The 27939-nt window shown below is 50.3% G+C and overlaps 1 protein-coding gene across 3 annotated transcripts in view; it reads right to left on the reverse strand.

Moving 5' to 3' along the window:
- LDB3 (LIM domain binding 3) overlaps nt 1-27939 on the reverse strand; it is a 70300-nt gene that overhangs the window by 5702 nt on the left and 36659 nt on the right. For 2 of the 3 annotated variants that reach the window (XM_010380485.2, XM_010380484.2), the window contains 5 exons: nt 21868-22013; nt 14300-14768; nt 12930-13110; nt 12225-12345; nt 4414-4529 (listed from right to left, as the gene is read on the reverse strand). In XM_010380485.2, coding sequence (XP_010378787.1) covers nt 4414-4529; nt 12225-12345; nt 12930-13110; nt 14300-14768; nt 21868-22013 — 1033 coding nt within the window. Of the gene's footprint in view, nt 1-4413; nt 4530-12224; nt 12346-12929; nt 13111-14299; nt 14769-21867; nt 22014-25506; nt 25696-27939 lie in introns of all 3 variants that reach the window. The other variant, XM_030940606.1, reaches the window with a different exon arrangement.

Consider the following 27939-nt stretch of genomic DNA (forward strand, 5'->3'; position numbering starts at 1 on the left):
CCTGCTGGGGGGCAGAATTGGGAGCCATCTCCAGGACACTGACATCAGGAGGACTGCAGGTGGAGTCCCCACATACGGGTGGGTATCCCCCAAGGAAATAGAAATCACCCTCCAGAGTTGAGCTTGGAGCAATGTGCATGTATCCAGTCCAAGAGAGTTGGAAAGGAAAAGGTCACCACGCTGGCCCCATGTGCAAGGCTCTGATGGTCCAGTTGGGGACCTTATACCTAGGATTACACAGGGCTTCCAGTGGGTCCTGGGAGCCAATGAGCTGCAAAAGTGTTTGAAAACATCCCAGGTGGATGCAGTGATGCTGAGTATAACCAGGCTCGTGTTAAAGACTAATGCAAAAAGATGGACACCCAAGATCTAACTGGTGAGAATGGGCTTTAGGGAAGACAGAAAGGCAGCTCTGGAGTGAGTCAGCCTGTCAATGACTGCATCTGTGGCTGGGAGACCCTGCCTGGTCTGGGACAGTGCTGGTTGCTTGTGAGAACTTCGGGATGAGTCAGGCTGGGGAGAGAAGGTGTCCAGGGACTGAAGACCAATAAATGAGAAAGGGACAGAACCTCAAATATGGATCATAGGTGAGATGGAGCTGAGGGTGGGAACCATCATAGGGAGTTGTGCCCACTCTCTTCTTGATGCAAGGTGCTTCATGGTGGAGGAGGCCTCCTGCCCACCCAGCATAGGGGACAACAGGGATGGTCCAACCCCCAGGCTCTGTGGCTGGGTGACATCAGGGCCTGGCTATAAAGGGGTGGTGACCATGAACAGTGCTGACCGCAGGTCCCAGCGGAGTTAGGGTAATAAACTAGGCCAGCTGCAGCAGCCCCTAGGACTGCCTACAAAAGTTATACCAGTGCCTATCCCCTCCTGATACCCACACCAGTAGGGAAGGGCAAGACTTAGAGCAAAAGAGGGATTGGTAAGACATTTTTCCTCCACTAAGATCAGGCCCTTTCCATTGGAACTCAAGTGTCAATGCCAGACAGAAGCTTAACTTTCACCTTGACTCACACTGCACTTCTCAGGCTCCCAGCCTTCACTTTATATGCTTTGGACTTGAGGGGTACTGTCCTGTTCTACTTTTGAATTGCTCACATCTGTTGCTTTGCTCGCCTTTCAAGATTCTAGATTCCGTCAAGGTAGAGACTTGTTCTGGGACACTCTTGTACTCCCCAAATGCCAGGAATATTTGGTAAACTGAGTTAGTCTAAAAATGTGCTGTCTGAGATCTCACTGATGAGAAAACAGCACATCAGCTGGGAGAGCTACTCCAGATCTTTCTCTTACCAAGTTTTTGGAAGTTACAGGAAAATACATGCTCATCAAAAGTGATTTGGAAATATGAAGTGATAGAAAGAGGACCAAAAAAAAAAAAAAAAAAAAAAAACAAAAAAAATCCCTCAAGTCCCTCAAAGTTTTCCAATCAAAAGATTTCTTCCCAATGTTAAAACTACATTCCAGCTGGGTGCGGTGGCTCACGCCTGTAATCCCAGCACTTTGGGAGGCCGAGGTGGGTGGCTTATAAGACCAGCCTGGCCAAGATGGTGAAACCCCATCTCTACTAAAAATATAAAAATTAGTCAGGCCTGGTGGCGGGCGCCTGTAATCCCAGCTACTCAGGAGGCTGAGGCAGAGAATTGCTTGAACCTGGGAGGCGGAGGTAGCAGTGAGCTGAGATCGTGCCACTGCACTCTAGCCTGAGCCACAGAGCAAGACTCTGTCTCACAAAAAAAAAAAAAAAAAAAAAAAAGAACCAGGTTCCACTTCGCTATATGTTGACAGGGCAGTGAGTACCATGCAGGCTGGTTTGGAGGGAGACCTAACGATCTCCATGCTGATCCTCCAAAGGGCAGTGCTATGGGCCTCTCACAGGCTGGACTTCACTCTCTGGAACTTATTTGTAATATCAGCCTGAGCCACCCCAAGCTTTACAGCTTCTTTTGGTCTCTCTCTTGGACTTTTGCTGTTGTGACTCAGCTGAAATTGCGAGGCTTGCAGGAGCAGACCCACACTCACCTTTGCCATGATTCCCTCTGCATGTGACACAGACCTCTCATCAGCCTGCCTGTGGAAAACAGGCCTTCTGTGCCACTGTCTTCCTGGACCTTCCCCAAGTCTCTTGGATCCTTCCAGAAGTTGGGTAACCAGATGTGCAGGCAGTGCCTCAGGACTAGACAAGCCATGGCTTGAACGTAAGGTTCAGAGAGCCCTGTACTGTGCCTGACACATGGGAGCTATAACTCCGCAGGGGACAACCCCAAAGCCAGTATATTTACACCATTGTCTCTTTTTGGAGGGGATGTATTTAAAACACCCTAAAAGATCACTAGAGAATCTGTTCAAAGAGCTGGAAAATCAGAGTGTTAAGGGGTTGAACTGTATTCCACAAAATTCACATGCCAGAAGGCAGAGTTTGCAGTGAGCCAAGATCGTGCCATTGTACCCCAGCCTGGGCAACAACGGTGAAACTCTGTCTCAAAAAAAAAAAAAAAAAAAAAAAAAAAAGAGGAGAACCACACAGAGACAGACACACTCAGAGGAGAATGTCATGTGAAGACACACACACAGAGGGGAGACAGCCTTGTGATAATGGAGGCAGGAATTGGAGTTACACAGCTGCAAGCCAAGAAATGCCAAGGATTGCTGGCAACCAGTAGAAGCTTGGAGAGAGAGTATGGCCTCCTGTCAGCACCTTGATTTAGGACTTCTGGCCTCCTGAACTGTGAAAGCGTTCATTTCTGTTGTTTGAGCCATCAGTTTGCAGTAATTTGTCAAGGCAGCCCTAGCAAACCAACACACAGAGTGAATACAGTGCGTCCCACAGATGGCAGGGTATGGAAGCAAAGTGTAGAACCGAAAGCATATGGCCGTAAACTTTATGACTAGGGTCATCCTATATCATAAGTCTATAAAAATTATTCAAGTAAAAACTGTACAGATATTTCATACATTTCTAAAATTTACCTTGAGAAACTCTGGTTAAAAAAAATAGTAGGAAGCCGGGCGCGGTGGCTCAAGCCTGTAATCCCAGCACTTTGGGAGGCCGAGACGGGCGGATCACGAGGTCAGGAGATCGAGACCATCCTGGCTAACGCTGAAACCCCGTCTCTACTAAAAAATACAAAAAACTAGCCGGGCGAGGTGGCAGGCGCCTGTAGTCCCAGCTACTCGGGAGGCTGAGGCAGGAGAATGGCATAAACCCGGGAGGCAGAGCTTGCAGTGAGCTGAGATCCGGCCACTGCACTCCAGCCTGGGCGACAGAGCGAGACTCCGTCTCAAAAAAAAAAAAAAAAAAAAAAAAAAAAATAGTAGGGGTGTCTTAATTTTCCCAAATCAGCCAGGTGCGGTGGCTCACGCCTGTATTCCCACAACTTTGGGAGGCTGAGGCGGGTAGATCACCTGAGGTCAGGAGTTTGAGAACAGCCTGGCCAACATGGTGAAATCCCTTCTCTACTAAAAATACACAAAATTAGCCAGGCATGGTGGTATGTGTCTGTAATCCCAGCTACTCAGGAGGCTGAGGCAGAAGAATTGCTTGAACCCAGGAGGCGGAGGTTGCAGTAAGCCGAGATCGCTCCACTGAACTCCAGCCTGGGCAACAAGAGCAGAAACTCCATCGCAAAAAAAAAAAAAAAAAAATTCTGAAATCAAGATTAGTCAATGACAGATTGACATTAGGGGGCTTTCTCAGGGATGACTGTTTCCTACCTCTCCCTCAGAGTCTAAATGCCTGTAGGCACACCATCATGTGCCCACCCCAAGCCAAAACCTTCAGAAGGAAAATGCCAATCTCATACTAAAAGTGACCCGGCTGTTCAGCAGAAATAAGTAGCACACAATTAATAGTTAATCCAGGGCTTATCTCCTGGCAGCTATGCATCAAGAAAGGACCACTTAGGAAAATAAAATGATACTCAGTCTTGCTTTCCAAAGGTTCTACCAAGAGAAACCCTGTCTCAGCTTTTCATAGGATTAGTCAGCTCCAATCTAGTGTTTGGGGTAACAATTTGGAGGGGAAAACCCTCAAGTCACTCCATCATATCTGAAGTGACATATAACCATGGGAAGTCAACTGCCCCTCTCAAAGCCAAGCATCATCTGCTGCTCTTGCCCACTGACAACACTGCTGGCGAGACAAGCCACTGGTTTGCCAAACCCTGGGACACTCTGTTGTCTTTAACAAAATGGAAAGTAACAAAGCCACACTGGCTTATAAATAATTATTAGGAATGAAACTTTGTTCGACTGTGATGTATCGAGGCATCATGGTGTCTGCCAGCTTTTAAAAATGATCAGGATGTCAGAAAGCTAGCATGGCAAGGGATGTAGAGGGTGGTCATCTGGTTCCCACTTCCTCCCTCCTGCCTCTTCTCAGAAAGCCAGAGCCCCAAGCTAGAGACATACCGCGCAAATGAAGCAAGTGTCATGCCAGGTGTGGCCCAGGGCTTCAATAAACTTGTCGCCGGCCTCCACAGGGAAATCGCAGCCATGACACTTGGTGCTGAACAGATTGATGTAGTCTGAAATGAAAAGCAGAGTGAAGACCACGCACCCAGTAGGGCAGTGGGGACCCAAAGCCAAGACAACCCCCAAATCAGTGGGCAGGGGCAGGAGGTGAAATCTAATTGGTTGGTTGTAATCTCACAGATGAAATACTCAGTTACATGACTGATAGTTTTCCATTTTCCAATCATTGCACTGATGTTCAGACCCAGGCTTAGACACCATCTCATGCTAGTTTGATTTGCAAACACTTTCTGGAACTGTCATCAACATTCTGCAGGGAGATTGTCTCCTCTGCTTCTGTCACCTCTAATAGACCAAACAGATCAAGCCCCAAAGAGAAAACAATCCATGTTTCCAAACAGCTATGCTTACTTTGGAAGAATGAGGGTCCAACGTATTTAAGAGTTATGGAATGTTCTTTGCTTGGCTATTCTTCTGTCATGGGGCATTTGTGTTGACAACAAGTTTTTACTACTATAAAGAGTATTTTAACTATTTTATTGGGGCATGTTCTCCTCCTCCTCCTTCCCTACCCCCAACCAAGGAGATAATGCTATTAAGTATTATTTATATGACGCTTTGCAATTTACCAAGCATTTTCACATGGATGATGTTATTTACAGGTATCTCAATGTCAGGGACTACATCTTAGCTTTCTTTGCACTCCCAGCACAATGACTGACACACAGTCAATATCCGAAACATACATAGGGAATGAACGCATTAACCAATTAATCAGTTAATCAGTGAATGAGACTGATCATCACAAAATCCCTCAGAGATTGAACTATTATTTTTTTGTTTTGTTTTGTGTATGAGAAAATTGAGACTCAAAGAGGTGAAGGGCCCAGCCAGCATCCCACAGCTGAGGCACAGTGGGTCAGGTTCTGTGCTCCTTCACCAGGGCAGCTGTCCTCTCTGGCCCAAAGGGGCTACAGTTCTACCACACTGGCTGTAGAACATCTCTAGATTATTCTAGAAAAGCTCCATCCCATTTACAAACCCTTCATCCCTCCTGAGAGGTGTACGCATTCCTCCACAACTCTTCTATAGTTGGCTTCTTCTTAAGTGATTTCCTGTTCTTCTTGTGGACAGTATGTCCATTCATTGTCTTAGACCACGTCTTGCTGAGTGCCAGTGTGCCATAGGGGTTATAAAATTGGACTCTGAATAAAGGAAGAGCTAAGTTCAAATCCCAACTCTACTAAGAAACGTTCAAACCTGGGGTAAGTTACCTAACTTCTCAAGGTCTCAACTTACTTATGTATACAATGGGAATAATTATTGTACTGAACTCTTGGGGTTTTGAGTGGATTAAACAAGATAATGTAAGTGAAGTATTTGGCACAAGCACTCAAAAATGTTGGCTCTTATTTTGAAAGTCTTCATAACTGAAGCAAGGAGGGAAGGGACCCATGATTTGAGTGCCATTGTGTCTCTTGTTTAATCCTCATGACATCTCTGTGAAGAGATAATATTCCCTATTTATTTATTTATTTATTTTTTGCGATGGAGTCTCACTCTGTCACCAGGTTGGAGTGCAGTGGCACGATCTCGGCTCATTGCAACCTCCGCCACCCGGGTTCAAGCAATTCTCCTGCCTCAGCCTCCCGAGTAGCTGGGAGGACAGGCATGTGCCACCACACCCAGCTAATTTTTTTCTGTATTTTTAGTAGAAACGGGGCTTCACCATGTTGGCCACGATGGTCTCGATCTCTTGACCTTGTGATCCGCCTGCCTCGGCCTCCCAAAGTGCTGGGATTACAGGCGTGAGCCACCGTGCCCAGCCTGTTTCTTTATTTTTTGAAAGCAGACTCTCACTCTGTCACCCAGGCTGGAGTACAGTGGCACAGTCTCAGCTCGCTGCAACCTCTGCCTCCCAGGTTCAAGCAATTCTCCCGCCTCAGCCTCCCAAGTAGCTGGGATTACAGGCACGTGCCACCACGCCTGGCTAATTTTTGTATTTTCAGTAGTGACGGGGTTTCACCATATTGGCCAGCCTGGTCTTGAACTCCTGACCTCAAGTGATCCACCCACCTTGGCCTCCCAAAGTGCTGGGATTACAGGCATGAGCCACCACGCCTGGCCTAGTATTCCCATTTTAAAGGTGAGGAAACTGACTGAAAAGGTTCTATCCCATAAGTCATAAGGAGCAGCCCCAGTCCTGATGGACTCCAATGTTCATCCTATTTCCATGGCTTTACGCTGTCTCCAGCTCCTTATCGGCCTGCCATTGAGCTTTGATCAGTTACACTTATCTCTTGCATATGTTTTCCAATATACAGCTTCCCCTTTTGTGCCTAATTGTAGCTTGTCATGAAAATGCTCTTATTTATCCCAGTCCATCAATCCTCTCTGATGGAACACTTAATTTCTTTAGTAGGCAGAAATGTATTGGCTTGCTGGAGCTAAGAAAACATCGTACGGCCGGGCACGGTGGCTCACGCCTGTAATCCCAGCACTTTGGGAGGCTGAGGCGGGCGGATCATGAGGTCAGGAGATGGAGACCATCCTGGCTAACACGGTGAAACCCCGTCTCTACTAAAAATACAAAAAATTAGCCGGGCGTGGTGGCGGGCGTCTGTAGTCCCAGCTACTCGGAGGCTGAGGCAGGAGAATGGCGTGAACCCAGGAGGCAGAGCTTGCAGTGAGTCAAGATCCAGCCACTGCACTCCAGCCTGGGCAACAGAGCAAGACTCCGTCTCAAAAAAAAAAAAAGAAAACATCGTTCTGCTTCCTTTAGAAAGTTAACAGCACAGGTTGCAGTTCACTCTGCGCTCTGCAGGAACTTACTACTATGTGGTATGGGCTGACTCGTCTCCACCTGAGAACTAGTCCTTCATCCCACTTACGACTTCTTTCTTATCACTCCCAGGTGGTCTCATGGTGCCCTGGACTTTCTCTTACACCTCCAGGTCTCTGTGTAAACCAGGCCCTGGGCTTAGAAAACCATCCCCACTTTCTGTACCTGAGAGAATCTCTGCAATCTTTTGTGCTAGGCTGTACTTCAGGGAAGTCTTCATCCCCTACCTACCCCAACCAAGAGTGATGAGATGGCCTTGCTGAAGGCTTTCTCTGGGCTTCCCTCCTCCATTTATCCATGTATCCTATCCTATCCATTCATTCATCATCTCCTTTTTTTTTTTATTTTTAGATAAAGTCTTGCTCTGTCATCCAGGATGGAATGCAATGATGTGGTCACAGTTCACTGCAACCTCAACTTCCTGGGCTCAGACTATGCTCCCACCTCAGGTTCCTGAGCAGCTGGGACCACAGTTGTGCACTACCACGGTCAGCTACTTTAATTTTTTTTTTCTTCCACAAACGGGGTTTCCCTATATTGTCCAACCTGGTCTTAAACTCCTGGGCTCAAGGGGTCCTCCTGCCTTGGCCTCCTAAAGTACTATGATTACAGGCGTGAGCCACCCAGCCGGGCTGTGTTCCATATTTAAATAAATATAAAAATTAAATTAAATGGTTCAAACAACCTAATTAAATAGTGATTCCTTCTCTTACTGGCTTTTCACAGATTAAGCTACTAAAATGGCTTGAATTGGCCAGGTGCAGTGGCTCATGCCTGTCATCCAGCACTATGGGAGGCTGAGGCAGGTAGATCACGAGGTCAGGAGCTCAAGACCAGCCTGGCCAAGATGGTGAAACCCTGTCTCTACTAATAATACAAAAATTGGCCAGGCTTGGTGGCAGGAACCTGTAATGCCAGCTATTCGGGAGGCTGAGGCAGAGAATTGCTTGAATCCGGAAGGCGGAGGTGGCAGTGAGTCAAGATCACACCACTATACTCCAGCCTGAGCAAGAGAGTGAGACTCTGTCTCAAAAAAAAAAAAAAAAAAAGGCTCGAATTTACTTCTGGAATGCCTTGTCTTGCCCACTGATTAATTTTTCTGTTTTAAATTCGATTCTGTATGATTTGAAGAATTGTCACTTTGTTTTAAAATTTGGTAGCACGGGTCTGATCCTAATATATATATTTTTTAAGATGATATTTTTCTTCACTTGTTTCTACAAAAGGAGAACATTGCTGGTACTGAACAAAGTCTGTGCATGGGCATTTTCCACAAGGAGCATAATCTAGCTCCTCATTTATTTATTCCTTCCTTTATTTCTCTAAGTCTTTCTAATTTTCTTTGACTCTCTTGTCCCAAGCTGAATTAACTACCCTCGCATTTAATGGATTTTATTGCTATTGTAAAAGGATTTCCATCCATCAAATTGCAGGTGCTCTGTGTTGAAAAGGGGCTTAGTACTCTTCTAGAGCAATGATTCCCAAACGTCAGAAGCACATGGAGGGTTTGTTGAAACACAGGGTGCCAGGCTCCCCTCTAGAGTTTCTGATTCACCAGATCTGGGGTGGGGCCTGAAGATCTGCATTTCTAACAAGTTCTCAGGTGATGTTGCTGCTGGTGCTGGGACCACACTTCGAGAAACATTTCTGATTCCCACACCTTAACTGAAACACCTGGGTAGGGTGGGGCACCCTATGAAATGCTGCTTCTGTGGGTCTGAGGTAGGTCTGAAAAATCTATTTTCTCTCTAGTTTGTTAAGTTCCCTAGGTGACCGTGATGCCAGGTTTGGGAACTGCTCAGGTGCAGGTTCATCTGTGAAGGGCTGACCCTCCTACCTCTCTTCCTTATATGCAGTTGTCAGCTTATCTTTGCAGCCAGCTGAAGCATTTTTCAGCCTATTTTTCACCCTATCATTCTGGCTCAATATGCAGATTTGACAGGACTCCCTTCTGTGTCTTCTTCCAAATTGTTGATTAAAATGACAAGACATAAAAATGAAGTTTTACCTCATACGCATCAGGATAACTACTATTTTTTAAAAAACAGAAACTAACAAGTGTTTGCCAGGCTACCAGAGAAATTGGAACCTTTGTACTCTGTTAATGAGTTTGTAACACAGTGCAGCCATTATGGAAAACAGTAAGAGGTTCCTTACAAAATCGAAAATAGGCATGGTGGCTCATGCCTGTAATCCCAGCACATCGGGAGGCCAAGGCAGGAGGATTGCTTGAGCCCTGGATTTCAAGACCAGCCTGGGCAACATAGCAAGACCTCATCTCTACAAAAAATTATGAAAATTGGCTAGGCATGGTGGCGGATGTCTGAAGTCCCAGCTATAGGATTAGGTGGGAAGATCAACTGAGCCCAGGAGGACAAGGTTGCAGTAAGCCATGATTGTGCCACTGCACTCCAGCCTGGGCAACGGAGGAGGAAATGGAGACTCAGAAGGGGTAAATAATTTGTCCATGGCCATTTAGCCTGGAAGTGGCCCATGCGGGATTCGAGTCTGGGTCTCTCCAGGTACCTAGGTCTGAAGGTAAGTCTACTTCCTCACTGTCTTCTCTTAACACTAGACCATCTTCTTCCTGGATCTTCTTACTCAAAACATCATTTTCGAGAATCTTTTTGGGGGAGTTGCTATGACGAGGGGCAGCAGTGATAATGGAAATCTATCATTCTTTCAAAAGCCTCAGACACAAATTGAGGCTTATCTCAAATAATAGAAGTTATAATGCTTTTTTTTTTTTTTTTTTTTTTTTTTTGAGACGGAGTCTCGCTCTATTGCCTGGGCCTGGAGTGCAGTGGCCAGATCTCAGCTCACTGCAAGCTCCACCTCCCGGGTTTACACCATTCTCCTGCCTCAGCCTCCCGAGTAGCTGGGACTACAGGTGCCTGCCACCTCGGCCGGCTAGTTTTTTGAATTTTTTTTAGTAGACACGGGGTTTCACCGTGTTAGCCAGGATGGTCTCGATCTCCTGACCTCGTGATCCGCCTGTCTCAGCCTCCCAAAGTGCTAGGATTACAGGCTTGAGCCACCGCGCCCGGCCGTTATAATGCTTTTAGTAGAATACCAGCAATCTGTATAAGCATAACAGCACTTTCTTTAACTACCAATCAATATCATATGCTCATAAGAAAGGAAAGGACTGGTGTTATCTTCTCCCTTTTACAGAAACTGAGGCACGGAGCAACTAAGTGACTTGTTTCAGGTCATTCAGTTAACTTCAGAGCTGGGAAGGGCATTCACTAGTATAAGAACCCAAGACGTTTCTTTTCTTTCTTTCTTTCTTTCTTTCTTTTTTTTTTTTTTTTTTTTTCAGATGGAGTCTCACTGTGTCGCCCAGGCTGGAGTGAAATGGCAGTATCTCAGCTCATTGCAACCTCTGCCTCCCAGGTTCAAGCGATTCTCCCATCTCGGCCTCCCAAGTAGTTGGGATTACAGACGCCCACCATCATGCCCGGCTATTTTTGTAGAGACGGGGTTTCATCATGTTGGTCAGGCTGGTCTTGAACTCCTGACCTCAGGTGATTCGCCCGCCTTGGTCTCTCAAAGTGCTGGGATTACAGGCGTGAGCCAGCACGTCAGGCCAAGACTTTTATTTTCTAATTTACAGTCAGGGAAAGAAGTTTTATTTTGTTTTGCTTTTTCCCTTGAGAAACTGAATGTTTTCTCCTTTCTGGTTTTAAAGTAAACTAACTTACTGTGTTTCTCTTTTTGCCCTCAAATTTGCTACCCGGTTAGTCCCTGCAGCTCTGTTATTCTTCATAATCAGCATGCCTGCTTTTACCACCTCTGATTTTCTGGTTCTACTGTCTTAGCCTTCATGTCTGTGTTATCTTTTCTGAAATCTTCAAATCCTTTCTGAAGGGGGAAGTCTGTGAATAAATGAGTGACTGACTCCCACCTATCTAATGAAGTGCTTTGTCTCCTGAATTTACAATAATTTACTCGGCATTTTAACATAACATATAGCATTTTGGGGGCGCAGAGAAACTCTGAATTCACTCAGTGAGATTACAGGAATCGGAAGGAACATCAAAGTCTGATAAATATCACAGGGGCAGAGGAAGGGTCTCGCGTATTTGATGCTCTATATGCCTTCTCTGGTTTAATCCTCACCACAGCTCTCTAAGGCAGGTGTTTACAGATTAGGAAAGTAAGGCTCAGAGAAGGTTACTAACTTGCTCAGGATTACAAAGCAGCCCAAAGTGGAACCAGGAATAGAATGAAGGACAAAGTCCATAGCCAAGGCCTTTTCAGAATAGACCTTGTGGTCTCCAAATCAAATTAACCTGAAAGGTTTCCCAAGTGGTCATAAGATGGCAACTTGTGAGCTACATTTTTTTTTTTTTTTTTTTTGAGATACAGGATCTTACTCCGTTGCCTAGGCTGAATACAATGGTACTATCACAGGTTACTGCAGCCTTGAACTCCTGGACTCAAATGATCCTCCCACTTCAGCCTCCTGAGTAGCTGGGACTACAAGCATGCACCACCACACCTGGCTAATGTTTATATTTTTTGCAGAGACGGGGTCTTGCTATGTTGCTGGTTTCAAACTCCTGGGCTCAAGCAATTCTTCTGCCTTGGCCTCCCAAAGTGCTGGGATTAAGGTGTGAGCCACCCACCCAACCAGATCCACATATTTGATGCATAAAATAAGCTGTAGACTCTGTACCTCACTCTCCCCAAAGCTACAACCATATAGGCAGGGAAGATAGTTAACTTCCTTTGTGTGATATTAGCATGATTCTGCCATTAAAAACAAAAACAAAGGTTTCTTCCAGAAATAAAGGCCTCTGTGTGGCTGGATGTGAATGGATTAGGCAGGAGTTAGTTCCCTGTGCCTGCCCCTTTCACCCACTCTGCAGGGCCTCCCCGCATGCCATCAAAGTGTTCCTACCTTTCTCGCAGTAGGGCTCCCCATCTTCCATGTGGAAGAGGCTGTTCCCGAAAGGCTTCTTGCAGGCTGCACAGACGAAGCAGGTGGTGTGCCATGTCTGTCTCAAGGCATGCATCACTTCCTGGGGGAAAGAGCCTGAGTTCAGGACAGAAAGGAGAAAGGGAGCGGGCTTGACTACCCCACCAGGCTCCGGCCACTGCCCGAGCATCCTACTGGGGAACAGGGCAGGAGAGCTCAGGATGCAGGCCTTGGTCACTCTGAAGAAAGACCCAGGGGTGGCAGAGAAAGGGTTGTCACTCTCCAACTGGGTGCCAGGTTTTGTGCATTCTTACATAAACTGTGATGCTTAATCCTCCCATTAAACCTGGGAGGAGGTACTGCTTATTACTGTCATTTACCAAAGAGGCATTGAGGGTCAAGGCCACATTCTGGTGAGTGGTAAAGTCAGGTTATGAAGCAACCACTTGCTTTGCAGAAGTTCCACCACCACTTCAAGCTGTGTGGTACAGGCGCACAATCATCTCTTGCATCAAGTTCATTTATCCCCAAGTTTATTGGTATCAAACCAATTCCCTTTCAGGATAAAAATGGAGTTGCTTTCTCTCTGTTACCAGCAACTTCTTGGCTTCCTAATGGGACCCCATGATCTTGGGGAAGGGCTGGGGAAGAGACATGGGTCAGAGGAAAGGGAGGCTGTCCACTTACCCCCATAATTTTGGTGTTGCACTTGGCACAGAGTGGGGCAAAGAATTGCTCATAACATCGCTCACAGTAAACGTTGTTCTGCTCTTCCACAAAGCACACATCTGCCAGGGAAGTCTTGCAGTAAGCACAGTTGAACTCCTCAGGGTGCCAAGAACGGCCCATGGCTACCAGAAATGGGCCCCTGGGGAAGCAGAGAATGGCACCCAGTAAGGCAGCCCCCAGAACTTGGAAGTAGGTATTTCAAGAACCCCAACACTGTTTATACTTTTACCCAGTAACTCTGACTTTTGTGACTGTTCTGATGAAGTAATGTGAAATTCAGAGAAAGCTCCATGCAGAAAGGTGTTCATTGTTGCGTCACTTACAATAAAGAAAACCGGGAAGCAACTCAAACATCTACCAACTAGGGGACTGGGTAAACATATCATAGAATTCAGTTGACCACTGATAATGATAGTAAGAAATCCAATAATGATGATGCTGATGACTAACATTAAGTGAATACTGTGTGGCAGGCTCTATTCAAGAAGACTTTTGCATTTATTAACTTGCTTAATTCTCACAACAATCCTACACAGTAAGTACTATTATAATACCCATTTTTAGATAGGGAAACTGAGGCACACAGAGTTTGAACAACTTGTTTAAGACTGTAGGGCTAGTAAGTGGTAGACCCAGGATACAAACCTGTATTGTCTAGTTCCAGGTTAGCAGTCAGAACAGTGGGACTACAAGGACATTTTTTTATATTCTAATTTTTATTTTTCTGTGTTTTCTAATTCTTCACTAATGAGTATGTATTACTTTAGTTTTAAATAAAAGTGTATTTTTCATGCATATAAGCTCACACCACACATGCATACAAACATACTGTATTCAAACAACAGCACCCATGGTCCATGGCTTCTAAGTGTGAAATCACTTGTTTTCATTTTAGTCTGGCAGATGCCCACCAACTCCCTGAGCAGCCCAGGCCTATCTGTGGAAAGACCCAGAAGCAACCCTAAAGGAAAACTGGGTCAAAACCAACACTGTCTTACAACATGCCCTGTAAACCTACTGACAAGCCCGGTGATTCCCAGAACTCAACCTTAGCCCAAGGGGGAGTTCCTGGCACCAGACACCCTGCTGAAGCTTCACCCACATACCTCATGCCAACCTCCCAGCTCCCTGGGGGAGTGGGTGTCACACAGGTATGGCAGCTAAGGCTCAGAGAGGTCAGACCAGAGGGCAAGCCAGAAGGACCTGAGCCTTTCTCCCTACACCTGCCTCCTACCCCCATCTCTCCCTACCAGGGCTCAGACTGTGGACAAGAACCCCGCACACACGCCCTTCCAATGCCCCAGTGCAGGGGCACAGCTGGACCATACCGGATGACGTTGTTGCAGTGGCCGCAGAGTGGAGTCCGGCTGCTGGCTGGGAAGCGCTCAGCCCTCTGGACAGTCCCCCTGGCAAGTGGTGGCACCTGGGGACCCGCTGGGGTGTAGGCTGGGCCCCCCCGGGGCACGGTCTGCTTGCTGATGGAAGTGGTGCTCTTGCCTGGGGCAAACTTCTGGGAGAAGCTGTCATCTGTCACCCAGGGCGGACGGCTAGCAGGCTCCGCAGGGCCTCCGCTATAGGCCGCCGAGGGTGCGGGGTTATAGTTGGGAGCAGGCGAAGGGGTATAGGCTAGTGCTGGGGATGGAGTGTAGGTGGGGGCAGGCGAGGGGGTATAGGCAGGGGCAGGTGAGGGGGTGTAGGCAGGGGCAGGCGAGGGGGTGTAGGCAGGGGTAGGCGAGGGAGTATAGGGAGTGGGACTGTAGTTGGCCCCTGGGGACGGGCTGTAGGTAGATGCAGGCACTGCAAAAGCCAAAAAAAAAAAAAAAAAACCCAAAGAAAGGTGTGTCAGGAATTCATTCTTCCCAGTTCCCCTCACTCCCAGCCACAGAAAAGGAAAAGGTGGCTTTAACATTAGAGCAGTACAATTTCAGTTTTTTCAGGAGACATGTTCCTGAACTTCTTGATGGCCCAGATTTGAATTCTCAGCAGGGCTTCCAGAGAGCTAGAGAGCAAGCACAGCAGAGCCCTGGACATGGGCTGGAAAAGGGACATGGCTATAAACATCTGCAGCTGTGCAGGGTGGGGCTCCGCCAGGCCTTGACTGCCCAACGCCTGCAGAAGACAGGGAGTGGGGGTGGGGGTACCTGGGCGGGAAGGGGAGCGAGTGGGTCAGCTCGCCCTTGACTGCAAGATGCTTTCAGTTGCACTCTGACCAGTGATTTGACATCTGAAATACTTCCCTTAGCATGAGTTTGCTGAACCTGGACCTAGGTCAGCCCTCAGGACAAAGCAGGTGACCTGGGTTTTCAGGTTCACGTTTCAGGTTTAGCTACAATTACTTTCTTGAAAAACAGCTCAGATTGATTTGTACTGGGGGAAATTCCATCTTGGTTTGATTAGGGTGGGGGATCTTGAAGGAGGCATTCAGAGGGTGCTGGGCAGAGACTCTAGGGTGACACAGCCCAGAAGTAGCTGCTCACTTGGCCCGTGGCTGCCCTGGGGGACCCCTGTACCTCCACATCGCTTTAGTGGAAGCTGAGAGTGTGTCTGAGTGACTGTCTAAAGATTGTCCAGGCAGTCAGAGCACAGGGAAGAGAATGCACTGCCTCACTTCTACCACACCCTCCTCCAGCTCCCTGAGAGCAGAAAACCGTTTTGGGCTCACAGCACAGAAAAAGCATTGCAACTGCTTACCCCCAGCCCTCTTCAGCCTGGGCTCTCAACACCTAGCCAGGGCAGACCCAAGCTGTACCCTGCACGCAAGATCCAGCTGGCCTCCTCTTCCAGCGAGTGAGGTTCCAGAAGCCTCACCTCATTTCAGTCTGCTCCTCAGGAAAGAGGCCTCATTCCCTCAACCCTAGGAAGCATGTTGGCACAGCCTCCCTCACCATTCCTGAGCTCAGCCTGGGCAGGATGGACTGCACTGAGGCAGTCCCCACACCCACACCCACACCCTGCCTCTGCCTCCCACCCCACACTCCAGCCTCAACCTGGAGAGGAAGGTTTTTCTTAGGGCCCAAGACCCTGGCCCCACCTCCAGTCTCTCTTTCCCACCTGGTTCCCCTGGGCCACCTGGGGCAGCCTGTGGCTCCCACTCTGTACCTTCCACTCCCAGGTGACCCACCCTTCAGAGCTGGATGACCTGGAAATCTCTGTGCTGGGGGTGAGTAGGGACCAGGTAGATAGGATCCATCCATGTTGAAGGAAGAAGAGATAAAACCCTCCACAGCCCTGCCCCGGAGCCATCCTGCCAGTGAGGCCTTCAAAAGATAATACCGGCCAGGCATGGCGATTCATGCATGTAATCCCAGCACTTTGGGAGGCTGAGGCGGGCGGATCACAAGGTCAGGAGATCAAGACCATCCAGGCTAACACCATGAAACTCTGTCTCTACTAAAAATACACAAAATTAGCCAGGCATTGTGGTGAGCGCCTGTAGTCCCAGCTACTCAGGAGGCTGAGGCAGGAGAATGGCGTGAACCCAGGAGGCGGGGCTTGCAGTGAACCAAGATCACGCCACTGCACTCCAGCCTGGGCAACAGAGCAAGACTCTATCTCAAAAAAAAAAAAAAAAGATAATACCTTCTCCATAAGGAATCTTCCTCTCCTTTAGGGGTAATGAGGCACATAGCATCTGTCATCTGAATTGGTCTTCACATTATTCCCCCTTTACACTTGAGGTCACTGAGGCTCAGACAGAGCTAGTAAGTGGGAATACATCTACAAAACCATTCATTATATCATCCCAAGCTGCCTCTGTAAAGATCATGAGTCCAATTTCTAGAAAATCTCAGTGCAACATGTCAGGGACGAGTCATTTTCAACATGGAGGAGACCCCATGCTGTGGAGTCTTGATAGCATAGCCAAGAGCCCTGGCTGCAGGACCCAGCTCTACTACTTCCCGATTGTGTCCTTGGGCAAGTTCCTTAACCTCTCTGGGCCTCAATTTCTTCATCTGAAACTGGCAATACTAATTCTTACCATCTCACAAGGTCATTATGAGGATTAAGGGAAGGTAAGAAATATAGAGAGTTTAGCCTGGTACCTGGCATAGTGTGTCACTAAATGTGAGTAAGGATGGCAAGGATAGGGGCAACATGGGTGTCAGGATCAGATGTACTATCAGCCTGTCTCATGGCCTGCTGCTCACCTAGGGAAGCCCAGCCCCATTAGACTGGTAGGGCCGGGGGGTTGTGGGAGAGGAGGGAAGGAAAATGGAACATCTTGAAGTCAGATAATCCGAGACTGAGGTCTATTCAGTGGTGGTGGAATGCCTGACGCCCTGCCTGCCCCACAGGGCATGCTGGGGACCTGCTGGAGTGACATAGTGCATGGATTTTGTAAATGTGTACAGCCCAAATTTGAGGTATTGTCACCCTCCCTAACAACTTTGCAGAGAATCTCAAAATGCTGGCGGAAGAAGTGATTCCAGGAACACCACCAGGAACAGAGAGCAGGGAGAGGTGATCTAGCACAACTTCAGAGCAGCTTCATCCCTCTGTTATACATAAGGGGGTTCTGTGCAACATTTCCTTTCTTTCTAAAGTTCAATTCTCTGCTAAAAAAGATTAAGATTGGCTGGGCATGGTGGCTCACTCCTGTAATCCCAGCACTTTGGAAGGCCGAGGCTGGTGGATCACCAGAGGTTAGGAGTTCGAGACCAGCCTGGCCAACATGGTGAAACCCCCATCTCTACTAAAAATTCAAAAAAATTAGCCAGGCATGGTGGTGGGCACTTTGTAAACCCAGCTACTCGGGAGGCTAAGGGAGGAGAATCTCTTGAACCCGGGAGGCGGAGGGTGCAGTGAGCCGAGGTCACACCATTTTACTCCAGCCTGGGCTATAAAAGCGAAACTCCATCTCAAAAAAAAAAAAAAAAAAAAAAGATTTAAGACCACAAGCCCTAATCCTACGCTGTCCAATACATAGTGCTAAATGGCCGATGAGCAGCTGAAATGTGGCTAGTCTGACTGAGAAGTACTGTTAGTGTAACACACACACCAGATTTTGAAGACACATTAATAATTATTTTATGTTGATATGTTGAAATTATAGGGCCGGGCGCGGTGGCTCAAGCCTGTAATCCCAGCACTTTGGGAGGCCGAGACGGGCGGATCACGAGGTCAGGAGATCGAGACCATCCTGGCTAACACGGTGAAACCCCGTCTCTACTAAAAATACAAAAACTAGCCGGGCGAGGTGGCCGGCGCCTGTAGTCCCAGCTACTCCGGAGGCTGAGGCAGGAGAATGGCGTAAACCCGGGAGGCAGAGCTTGCAGTGAGCTGAGATCTGGCCACTGCACTCCAGACCGGGTGACAGAGCGAGACTCCGCCTCAAAAAAAAAAAAAAAAAAAAAGAAATTATATATGTATGTTTTTACGTTTTTTTTGTTTTTGAGATGGAGCCTTGCTCTGTCGCCCAAGTTGGAGTGAAGTGGCACAATCTTGGCTTCACAGCCACCTCTGCCTCCTAGGTTCAAGCGATTCTCCTGCCATTGCCTCCCAAGTAGCTGGGATTACAGGCACCCCGCCACCACACTCGGCTAATTTTTTTTTTTTTTTTTTTTTTTTTTTTTTTTTTTTTTTGAGACGGAGTCTCGCTCTGTCACCCAAGCTGGAGTGCACTGGCCAGATCTCAGCTCACTGCAAGCTCCGCCTCCTGGGTTCACGCCATTCTCCTGCCTCAGCCTCCCGAGTAGCTGGGACTACAGGCGCCCGCCACCTCGCCCGGCTAGTTTTTTGTATTTTTTAGTAGAGACGGGGTTTCACCGTGTTAGCCAGGATGGTCTCGATCTCCTGACCTCGTGATCCGCCCGTCTCGGCCTCCCAAAGTGCTGGGATTACAGGCTTGAGCCACCGCGCCCGGCCTTTTTTTTTTTTTTTTTTTTTTTGAGATGGAGTCTTGCTCTGTCGCCCAGGCTGGAGTACAGTGGTGTGATCTCGGCTCACTGCAAGCTCCGCCTCCCGGGTTCACGCCATCCTCCTGCCTCAGCCTCCCGCATAGCTGGGACTACAGGCGCCCACCACCATGCCTGGCTCATTTTTTGTATTTTTTTTAGTAGAGACGAGGTTTCTCCGTGTTAGCCAGGATGGTCTCCATCTCCTGACCTCGTGATCCGCCTGCCTTGGCCTCCCAAAGTGCTGGGATTACTGGCGTGAGCCACCGCGTCCGGCCTGATGTTTTAAATATATGTAGTCAAAGAAAATATATTAAAATGAATTTCGCTTGCTTTCTTTTACTTTTTAAAAATGTGGCTACTAGGAAATTTCTTTCTATTGGGTAGTGTTGTCCTCATCAAAATGACTGTTTCCACGTGCCAGGCCCTTTACGTGCATTATTTCAAGTAATTGCTCGCTGCAATTCAAGGAGGCAGATAATATTTGCAAGTCCATTTTACAGATGAGGAATTGAGACTTGGAGGGCTTAAATGGCTGCTTCCAAGTCATCCAGCTGGTGAACTACTTAGCTCAAACAAGCTCAGGCTGCCAGACTCAACAGCACATGCCCGTTTAGAAACTCCCCCAGGCAGCAAAACAGGCTTTAGTACGCCCCCTTTCAAGTAAATCGGGCCCTGGCCCACCTTTCCTGCCTCCCTCCAGCAATACTAACCCTATTCCCCCTGCCTGGCAGTCGCTTCCCTCTATTGGAAGGCCTTCCAGACTCCCGGATCCACCTCCTTTTCTAAGCCCCCACAACCCAGAGGTCTCACAGAGGCAGGCTAGAATCTGGACCACGATTTGACGGCTTCCTTGCCGGGGGCTACACCCACCCAGAGAAGGAACCTCCCCGGCCTGGGTGGCCCGGCCCGGCAGCTCCGTTTCCCCGTCGCAACCCCCACTCCCGGCCGGTGGCGAGCAGGCAGCGGCGCTTCGCCGCCCTCGGCTTCTGCACCCTTCAGCCTGGCTCGCCGTCATGCCAGGAAAGACCTGATATCCCATCTCGCAGCCCCGGGGCTGTTGCTATTTCTGCGTGACGGAATTAAGCCAGTCTAAATTAGAAGGTGATATTTCATCTCTAATTGGCAAGTTCAAAAGGCCCCTATCGCACTCGGCGGGCTCGGGGATGTGTAATTAAACAAGGTGATTTCTGACTCACTCCGGGCCGGGCCTGGCTCTCCGCGAGCGCCTGGCCGCCGCCCGGCCCGCGGGCCAACGTGGCCGTCCCCGGCCCGCGCGCAGGGTCCCCGTGACGCTGCCGCCCGCCCCCTCCCGGGCCCCAGGTGTTCTGGGGAGCGGCCGCCCACCTCGGGCGCCAGCGATAAGATCCGGCCTGCGAACACCGCCCTCGGCCCGGAGGAGGCCCCGGGGGGGAGCTGTGGCTGCGGCCGCGGCGGTCCGGGGCGCTCCGGGTCTTGCGCGGGCTCCCCGCCCTCTCCGCCGCCCGGGTCCGAAGAGCCTGGAGGGCAGGGGAGCGGAGGGGGGCTTGGGCCCACAGGCCCCACTTCGTCCGGGGCGCCTGCCAGCCGCCCCCGGACTCCACTTGGCAGCGGGGCCTCCCGGAGAGGGAGGTGGAGGCAGGCCGGCTCCAGCGCGCGCCCGCCCGGCCGCCTCCTTCCCCCTAGGCAGGAATGAGTTAATGTCTGCGCGGCCTGGGAACGGCGCGGGGGCCCGCGGCTCCGACCGGTCTCGCTCTCCTGGGCTCCAGCCCGGGGAGGAGGAGGAAGGAGACGCAGGGCGGGCCGGCAGCGCGCCGCCGGAGCCCTGACGCCGCCTGGCGGGCTGGGCGAAGACAGCCGGCGGCCGCCCGGAAGGTGCCAGAAGCGCCTCCCCAGGAAGAGACGGAAATGTCCTCCTTGCGCCCCGGCAAGGCCTCGCCTCCACCCGCCGCTTCTCCTCCAAACTCCTCTCCAGCCTCCCCTCCCTGTGTTCTCAGTCTCCGCAGGGGCAGCCGCTTTCCACCGCTCCATCTAAGGCTTTTCACTACTGCAAAATGCCACCTCGCCCTGCGGAGTTTTCACCTCAGAACCGTCTGTTCTTGCTCCTTCTCTGTAGGGACAGAGAAGGGCACCTCCCGTGTGACAGACGCTGTGCTGGGTGCTTCATTCCATTCCCAGAACACGAGGTGTCCATGAACATCACAGCCTGGAGTGATGAGGCGCTTTGCCTTCGACAGCAGAGCAGGCCCTGGCACCAGCCTTTGTCTGGGGCAAAAGCCGCTTCGACCGCTCACACTCAGCCCTGCTGTCAGCGAGCTTCATGAACCAAACCCCCAGAGCAAGGCCCGCCCTGACTCAGTGCCTGTCTCATTTCCCTTGCCTCCAGCAGCAGAGAAAACTTCCCTGGGGTCTCTCCCTGCGCCTGGATAGGACCTGCCCCCGAGTCCAGGCTCCATCTGTGCTGTTCTGTATCCCCATGGCTTCGGCCAACTCTCATACACTGGCATGAAACGGAGAAGAGGGAGTCTCATTCTGTCGTCCAGGCTGGAGTGCAATGGCGCGATCTGGGCTGACTGCAACCTCGGCCTCCCGAGTAGCTGGGATTACAGGTGTGTGCCACCACGCCTGGCTACTTTTTATATCTTTAGTAGAGTTGGGGTTTTACCATGTTGGCCAGGCTGGCCTTGAACTCCCGACCTCAGGTGATCCGCCTGCCCTGACCTCCCAAAGTGCTGGGATTCCAAGTGTAAGCCACCATGCCTGGTCCAGAGAAGACTTCTCTGTTCTCCTTTGCTTTCCCTTAGAATCATCCACTACTTTCTTGCTCACCTGTCTCCCTGAGGCCAGATGCAGGCTCCACAGGATTCTGACCCACAACTGGAGGATGGAGGGTGGAGCCTCAATAGCAAGACCTTGCTTCCCATTCTTCTGGGGATGTGACCCCAGAGCCATCTCTTGGCTCTTGCAACTCCTGGAACCCACCTATGGCTTTAGACAGCCTCCCCTCCTGCTCTGCCTCTTACCTGGCTGGTAGACAGAAGGCCGGATGCTGGCAGTGGTGACAACCCGGGGCTTGGGTGCAGGGGTGGCAGGGCCCTCGCTGTAGCTGGTGTGAGTGGCAGGTGCTGAAGAGGCGGCCATTGCCGGGCTGTAGGAAGAGGCCTGGGGCCTGGAACCAAGGGGGGAAGGGTTACACCCAGAAGGACACCCCCACTGGGGCCTGCAGCCAAGGCAGGCTGCCTCCCAGGTCTTCAGAAGCCTCTGTGAGGACACCTGACAGAGACATTTCTTGGGAGCTGCCAGAAACTGTGAAGGAAGGACCATAAGGGTCTCAGAGGGGAGGAGGGTGTTCCTTGGGTGGCTAGTGCCACTGCCTTTGGAGAGAGGGAGAAAAGCCACCAGCCAGACAGGAGGACACCGGGAAGACTGTCATGGGGAGAGACTGCCCAGGTGGGACTGTGGAAGAGCGCAGAGGGAGGGGAGAGGAGAGAGATGGCGCTGGTCAGAACTACCTACCCCCATGACCTCGTGGGGCACCTCAGCCCCTGACCACCTGGCCTCTTCTGCCTACTCTTTTCTATTGTTGCTGGAAGGAGCAGCAAAGTCTCAGGTTTCTGGGCACAGATACTCCAGGGAGAGCTCAGGAGAAGTCAGGAGACACCCACGCCGCTCCCCCAACCCCGTCTCCGCCACTCAAGGACCCTCCCCAGCAACACACACCTCTTCTGGATAGAGTTCCTGTTGTCCTCCTCTAACTGGGTTAGTTGTCAAGGGGCCTAGAATCACCTTTCCCCATGTGTGGCCCTGGGACAATGGGGTCAAAGAGATTTTTTTCAAAAGTGTCCTAGTTCATTACCCTCAGCAGAGTATGTGCTTGGCCTCTCCTCCCGGAGAGCTGAAGGCTCCGAGAACTCCTGGAATCCAGCGGCCTGTTGAGCCTTGTCTGATCAGCGTTCCCCAGTTATATTTGTTTGTAAAACGCTTTTCTTCATTTAAAACTAATGAACACCTTGCAAAACACATCCCTGGTCTTTCAGATCTCAAAGGGGACCACATGCCCACACCCAGGGCAAATGGGTTATTGCTGGAGGTGCTGGAGAAGTGAGCCCTGCCTGCCTGCCACCCCCCCCATGGCTTCCTGCCTTCCTTCTGTCTGTTCCTCAAGGGCCTGGGCCCTGCTGCGCAGAGCTGTAGGATGAGGAGTGCCTTCCTCTCTGGGGCTCTGAGAAGGGGGTGGCCCTGGGATGAGAACCCACCACCAAGCTTCTGAGTGGATCCAGAGAGGTCTGAGGGGCTGTCCCAGACAAGATGGAGATAAAATGAGCCTCAGGTAGCTGGCATCCCAGACCTGGAGGCTGTGCACACTTGCCCTGTCAAGCTGCCTAGTTTCTGGCTGAGTGAAGCCATTGTCTCCCCTCCCCAGGCCCACCTGCCCTTCTCTGAATAGATTTCTGTGCTGAGATCAGCAGAGTAGGGGTCTCCATGGAAGAGGAAGAGACAGTGTCCAAGGGTTGCCAGGCTTCCATAGTGATGGGGGTGGGCCAAGGGGCAGTGGTCTTAGGCGGACTCCATCAGTGGAAGACACTTTGCCCGCAGCCCAGGAGCTACAGGTCCTGAGTCAGGGACTGGCTCTGGGAAAGGGAGCAGAGGCTTATGGCATCCATTGACAATTCTGAAGCCATGCTCCCATGAAAGGGTGGGGGGTCCATTGGCCTCCCATGGGCTCCCCCAGTTCCAGCTCCAGCCCAGCCCATGTGTGAGGAGGGGAGGTAGATTTGCTCAGAGTACAACGCCGTGACCCCTTCTGCTCCAGCCCCACTCCCCGCTGGGCAGCCCTCTGTGCCCCTCTCCAAGCTCCACCCAGGCCCCAGCTCTCCTGGCAAGGCAAAGGGAAGGAAGGGAGGACCCCCCCTGTCGGGGGCGTCCAGAAGGGCTCCAGGAGCTCAGCCATGGGCATGCCCAGGACACTGAGACATGAGCCTGGTGCTGATGCCTGCCTTTGAGCAGGGTTGGGGCCCTAGGGATGAGGCTGGACTGACTGCAGGGCTCCAGCATCTATAGCCCCTCACCATTCATATTGGGAGGCTTCTTCCCACTCTACAAGAGACATTTCTTGCCCTCCTCAAAATCTCTTCTTTGTGCAGGTAGCAAGGCCTTTATATGAAGAGATTCTGGTATAAAGAAGGGAAGCAGTGTCCTAAATCCCCCCAGAAAACTGGGATGAAACCATCCCTGGAGGGCCAGGCTCCTCCTTCAGGCTTCAGTTGGGCTGGGGAAAGGCTGGTCTTGGGCACCATGCAGTTAATATGAAGCCTGGGATGGTGGCAGCAGACAGGCCTGCGAGCCAGTTTGCTCATATCAATCCCACCTCAGGCTGCACCATGGACCTACCCATTCTGATCCAAGAGGCATGTCCTCCCCAGCAAACCCTGGGGACCAGGGTGGGAGGCTGGGACACCTGGGCTCCGACCCCAAACACTAACTGGCCGACTCTTAGAAGCCCAGACAGAGAGCGGGCCCCAGCCAGCCCGATGTGCCACATGGCTACTGCAGAGTGACCTGTCAGCCTGGCCCCTCTGCCTCCCCTCTTCTCCCCTAGCCTTTGGTCTCTGCCTTGCTGGGTGTCTAGGAAGGCAGATTAGAAACTCACAATATTTGTGTCCTTTGTATGTATTAGGTGTTTTACAGACATTTTTTCTATCATAATCTTATATAATAGGTGTTTGGTAAACATCTTTTTTTTTTTTTTTTTTTTGAGACAGAGTCTCTCTCTGTCGCCCAGGCTGGAGTGCAGTGGCCGGATCTCAGCTCACTGCAAGCTCCGCCTCCTGGGTTTACGCCATTCTCCTGCCTCAACCTCCCGAGTAGCTGGGACTACAGGCGCCCGCCACCTCGCCCGGCTAGTTTTTTGTATTTTTTAGTAGAGACGGGGTTTCACCGTGTTAGCCAGGATGATCTCGATCTCCTGACCTCGTGATCCGCCCGTCTCGGCCTCCCAAAGTGCTGGGATTACAGGCTTGAGCCACCGCGCCCGGCCTGGTAAACATCTTAACAGACGAGGAAACTGCGGTTCAGAGAGCTTCAGTCAACTTTTCAAGGTTACACACAGTAAGCTGTAGAGCAGATATAAATCCCACTATACGGGGTGCCTCTGGCGTTAACATGCTTCTCCGAAGAGAGGGGAGGGGAAGTGGGAAGTTCATGGCTAAACTCTCTCTGACGAAATCTGACCTGCCTTCCCTGCCCACCTCCAATGCTCCCTCCTCCATGGAGCCTTCCTTGATTTCTCCAGCCCACAGGGACGACTTTCATTCTACCTAATCTGAGTTCCAGGAACAAAGACTTTTCACACAGTCCCCTTTTGTTATCTAACTATGTATGTATGAGTGTGTGTATATGTTTGTGAGAGAGACTGTTACCTCTCTCCCTGGTGTATGTGTCCCTGGGGGGCAGAGTGACAGTCCCTGCCACAGTGGTGCACACCCCTGAAATTCACCCTCAGTTTCCCCTTCACACTCTGCACCAAGCAGCACTGGCCTTGGCTTCCTCCAGGCCCGTGGGCCCTAACTACCTTGGACACAGCTGGCCATAGGTGGACCCAGAGTGGGGCGTTTCCTGCCTCCCTTCCCCAGGGTCAGGCCCAGCACCTGTGGGCCAGTTACCTTGGGCTGTCAGCAGGACTTGAAGCAGGGGCTGTGGCAGCAGCGGAGGTGATGGCAGTGTGGGCAGCAGCTGTGGCCAGGGGTGGCGAAGCCGCACTGGGAGAGGCAGCAGCAGGCGGCTGGGCAGAAGCGGGCAGCAGTGGGGTGGTGGCCTGGCTGGTGCACACTGGCGCATGCTCAATAGGGGTGCTGATGAGGTGGGACCAAAAAGACAACAGGTCAAGGGAGCCTGGAGACCCCATGAGGCCCCTGTGCATGGGGGCAGGTGGATGCAGCAGAGGCAGGCTGGGCAGAAAGCACCACCCGCCTTGCAAACAGAGTAAGATCATCAGAGGGTATGTCTTCCAGCTCAGGGAAGGAGCTCCTCCAGGATCCCAGGAGCAGAGGCTCAGACCGCAGAAGGGTCCCAATAACATCAAAACCTTTTTCAATCCTGGAGGCATTTCCCAATCCCACCTCTCAAATTTTTCTGTACTTCCTAATTTTTCTTTTTCAGCAAAACAGTGTGGTAGAAAAGCCCAGGGGATTATCCACCCGGGTTCCTCCCCGATCCTGTTTTCACCCTTCCCCATTCAGTCAAGGGCATGTGCTACCTTGGGAAGGAATGATACAGCAAAAAAAGCAGAGTGAAGATATTTGAGTGTCAAGGGCTTAGGCTCTGGAGTTGTGAGAACCTAGGCTTTGGGGTTGGAAGGACTCGGCACCAACAATACAGATGGCTGAAAGCTACCATGCCAGACAAAGCAAGGTTACCTGGACAAAAGTGGGCATTGTGGCAAGGGGATTCAAGAATAGAAGCCCCTGTGCTCCTTTTCAAGGCCAAACCTGGGGAAGCGGCAGGACCCCAGGGTTCCCCATGCCCATGGTGAGGGGCCAGACAGACCTGAAATAGCCCAAAGATTCCCATACCTCTGTGTGACCTGGGTGCCATAGAGGATTTGCGATGCACCCAAGAGTGACAAGAACATGGTCCTGAGCACCTGCAGATCTGAAAGACCTTGTAACTGGGAAAGGGAAAGGCAATCACTCTGCCAGTGTGGACCAGATGGATTGGGGATGTCTCAGCAGATGCCAGTGCAGGCAGAACCTGACAGAGGACCAGGTATGCCCATACGCCCCCACCCTGAGTGCCTTGGCATTCTGTAAGCACCTCTTCCCTAGAACCACTCTAGGAAGACAAGAGCAGTCAGAGCTGAGTGGCTAACTGTAAAATGGGGTGGGCAGAGAATAAAAATTAAATGATAGGAAAGCAAAGAAATGCACATTCTTTACTCTTTGATTTGTATTTGCAATAACAGCAACTGGATAAATGCAGCTCCTGTGAGTGGGAATGACTCCCCGCTATTTTATGCCGTTTATTTATTGACCTCATGCTATGTGCCAGGCACGATGATGTCTTTCCTTCCTCACAGCAGCCCTCTGATGTGGGTATCATGGACTCTATTTAATAGATGAGGAAATGGTAACAAAGATAATTCAGTTGCTCAGAGTCCTACAACTTATCAGTAAGAATAGCAGGATCTGATTGAGGGATGTTGTGATTTGAATCCTTAACCGGTACCTCATGGAGGAAGAAATAAACCTCTTGTTGTGTTGTGATCAGCCAAGTAGAATCTTTCCTCAATAAAAGGCACTATTCTTATTTGAAATAATTAGAATAACAATACTTTCTATTACTAAATGGTGCCTGTAGTCCCAGCTACTCGGGAGGCTGAGGCGGGAGAATGGCGTGAACCTGGGAGGTGGAGCTTGCAATGAGTCGAAATCACGCCACTGCATCCAGCCTGGGTGACAGAGCGAGACTCCGTCTCAAAAAAAAAAAAAAAAAAATTTTGCCGGGTGTGGTGGCACATGCCTGTAATCCCAGCTACTGGGAAGGCTGAACCCTTGAACCCAGGAGGCAGAGGTTGCAGTGAGCCGAGATCGTGCCATTGCACTCCAGCCTGGGCAACAAGAGTGAAACTCCATCTCAAAAAAAAAAAAAAAAAAAGAAAAGAAATTACCCTATTACTCCATGTTATCATTTCAACCTCCCTGAGCCATTGGGATTGTGACCCTCATTTTGTAGACGAGAAGTCTGAGGTCCAGAGAGATTGTGTCTCTAGTAAAACATCACAAAGCTGCAAAGTGGCAGAAAAGGGCTTGGGGCCTCACCACTGTAACACTTTGCAAACTTCCATGTGTGCTTGAAGCCCCTGGGGATCCTCTTAAAACGAATTCCTAGTTGAGTAGGTCTGGGGCAGAGCTGACAGTCCACATTTCTTTTTTTTTTTTAAACTGAGACGGAGTCCCACTCTTTTGCCCAGGCTGGAGTGCAATGTCGCGATCTCGGCTCCCTGCAACCTCCACCTCCCAGGTTCATATAATTCTCCTGTCTCAGCCTCCCAAATAGCTGTGATTACAGGCATGCACCACCACGCCCGGCTAATTTTT

Source organism: Rhinopithecus roxellana, chromosome 11 (assembly GCF_007565055.1).
Source record: "Rhinopithecus roxellana isolate Shanxi Qingling chromosome 11, ASM756505v1, whole genome shotgun sequence".
Taxonomy (NCBI): Eukaryota; Metazoa; Chordata; class Mammalia; order Primates; family Cercopithecidae; genus Rhinopithecus; species Rhinopithecus roxellana.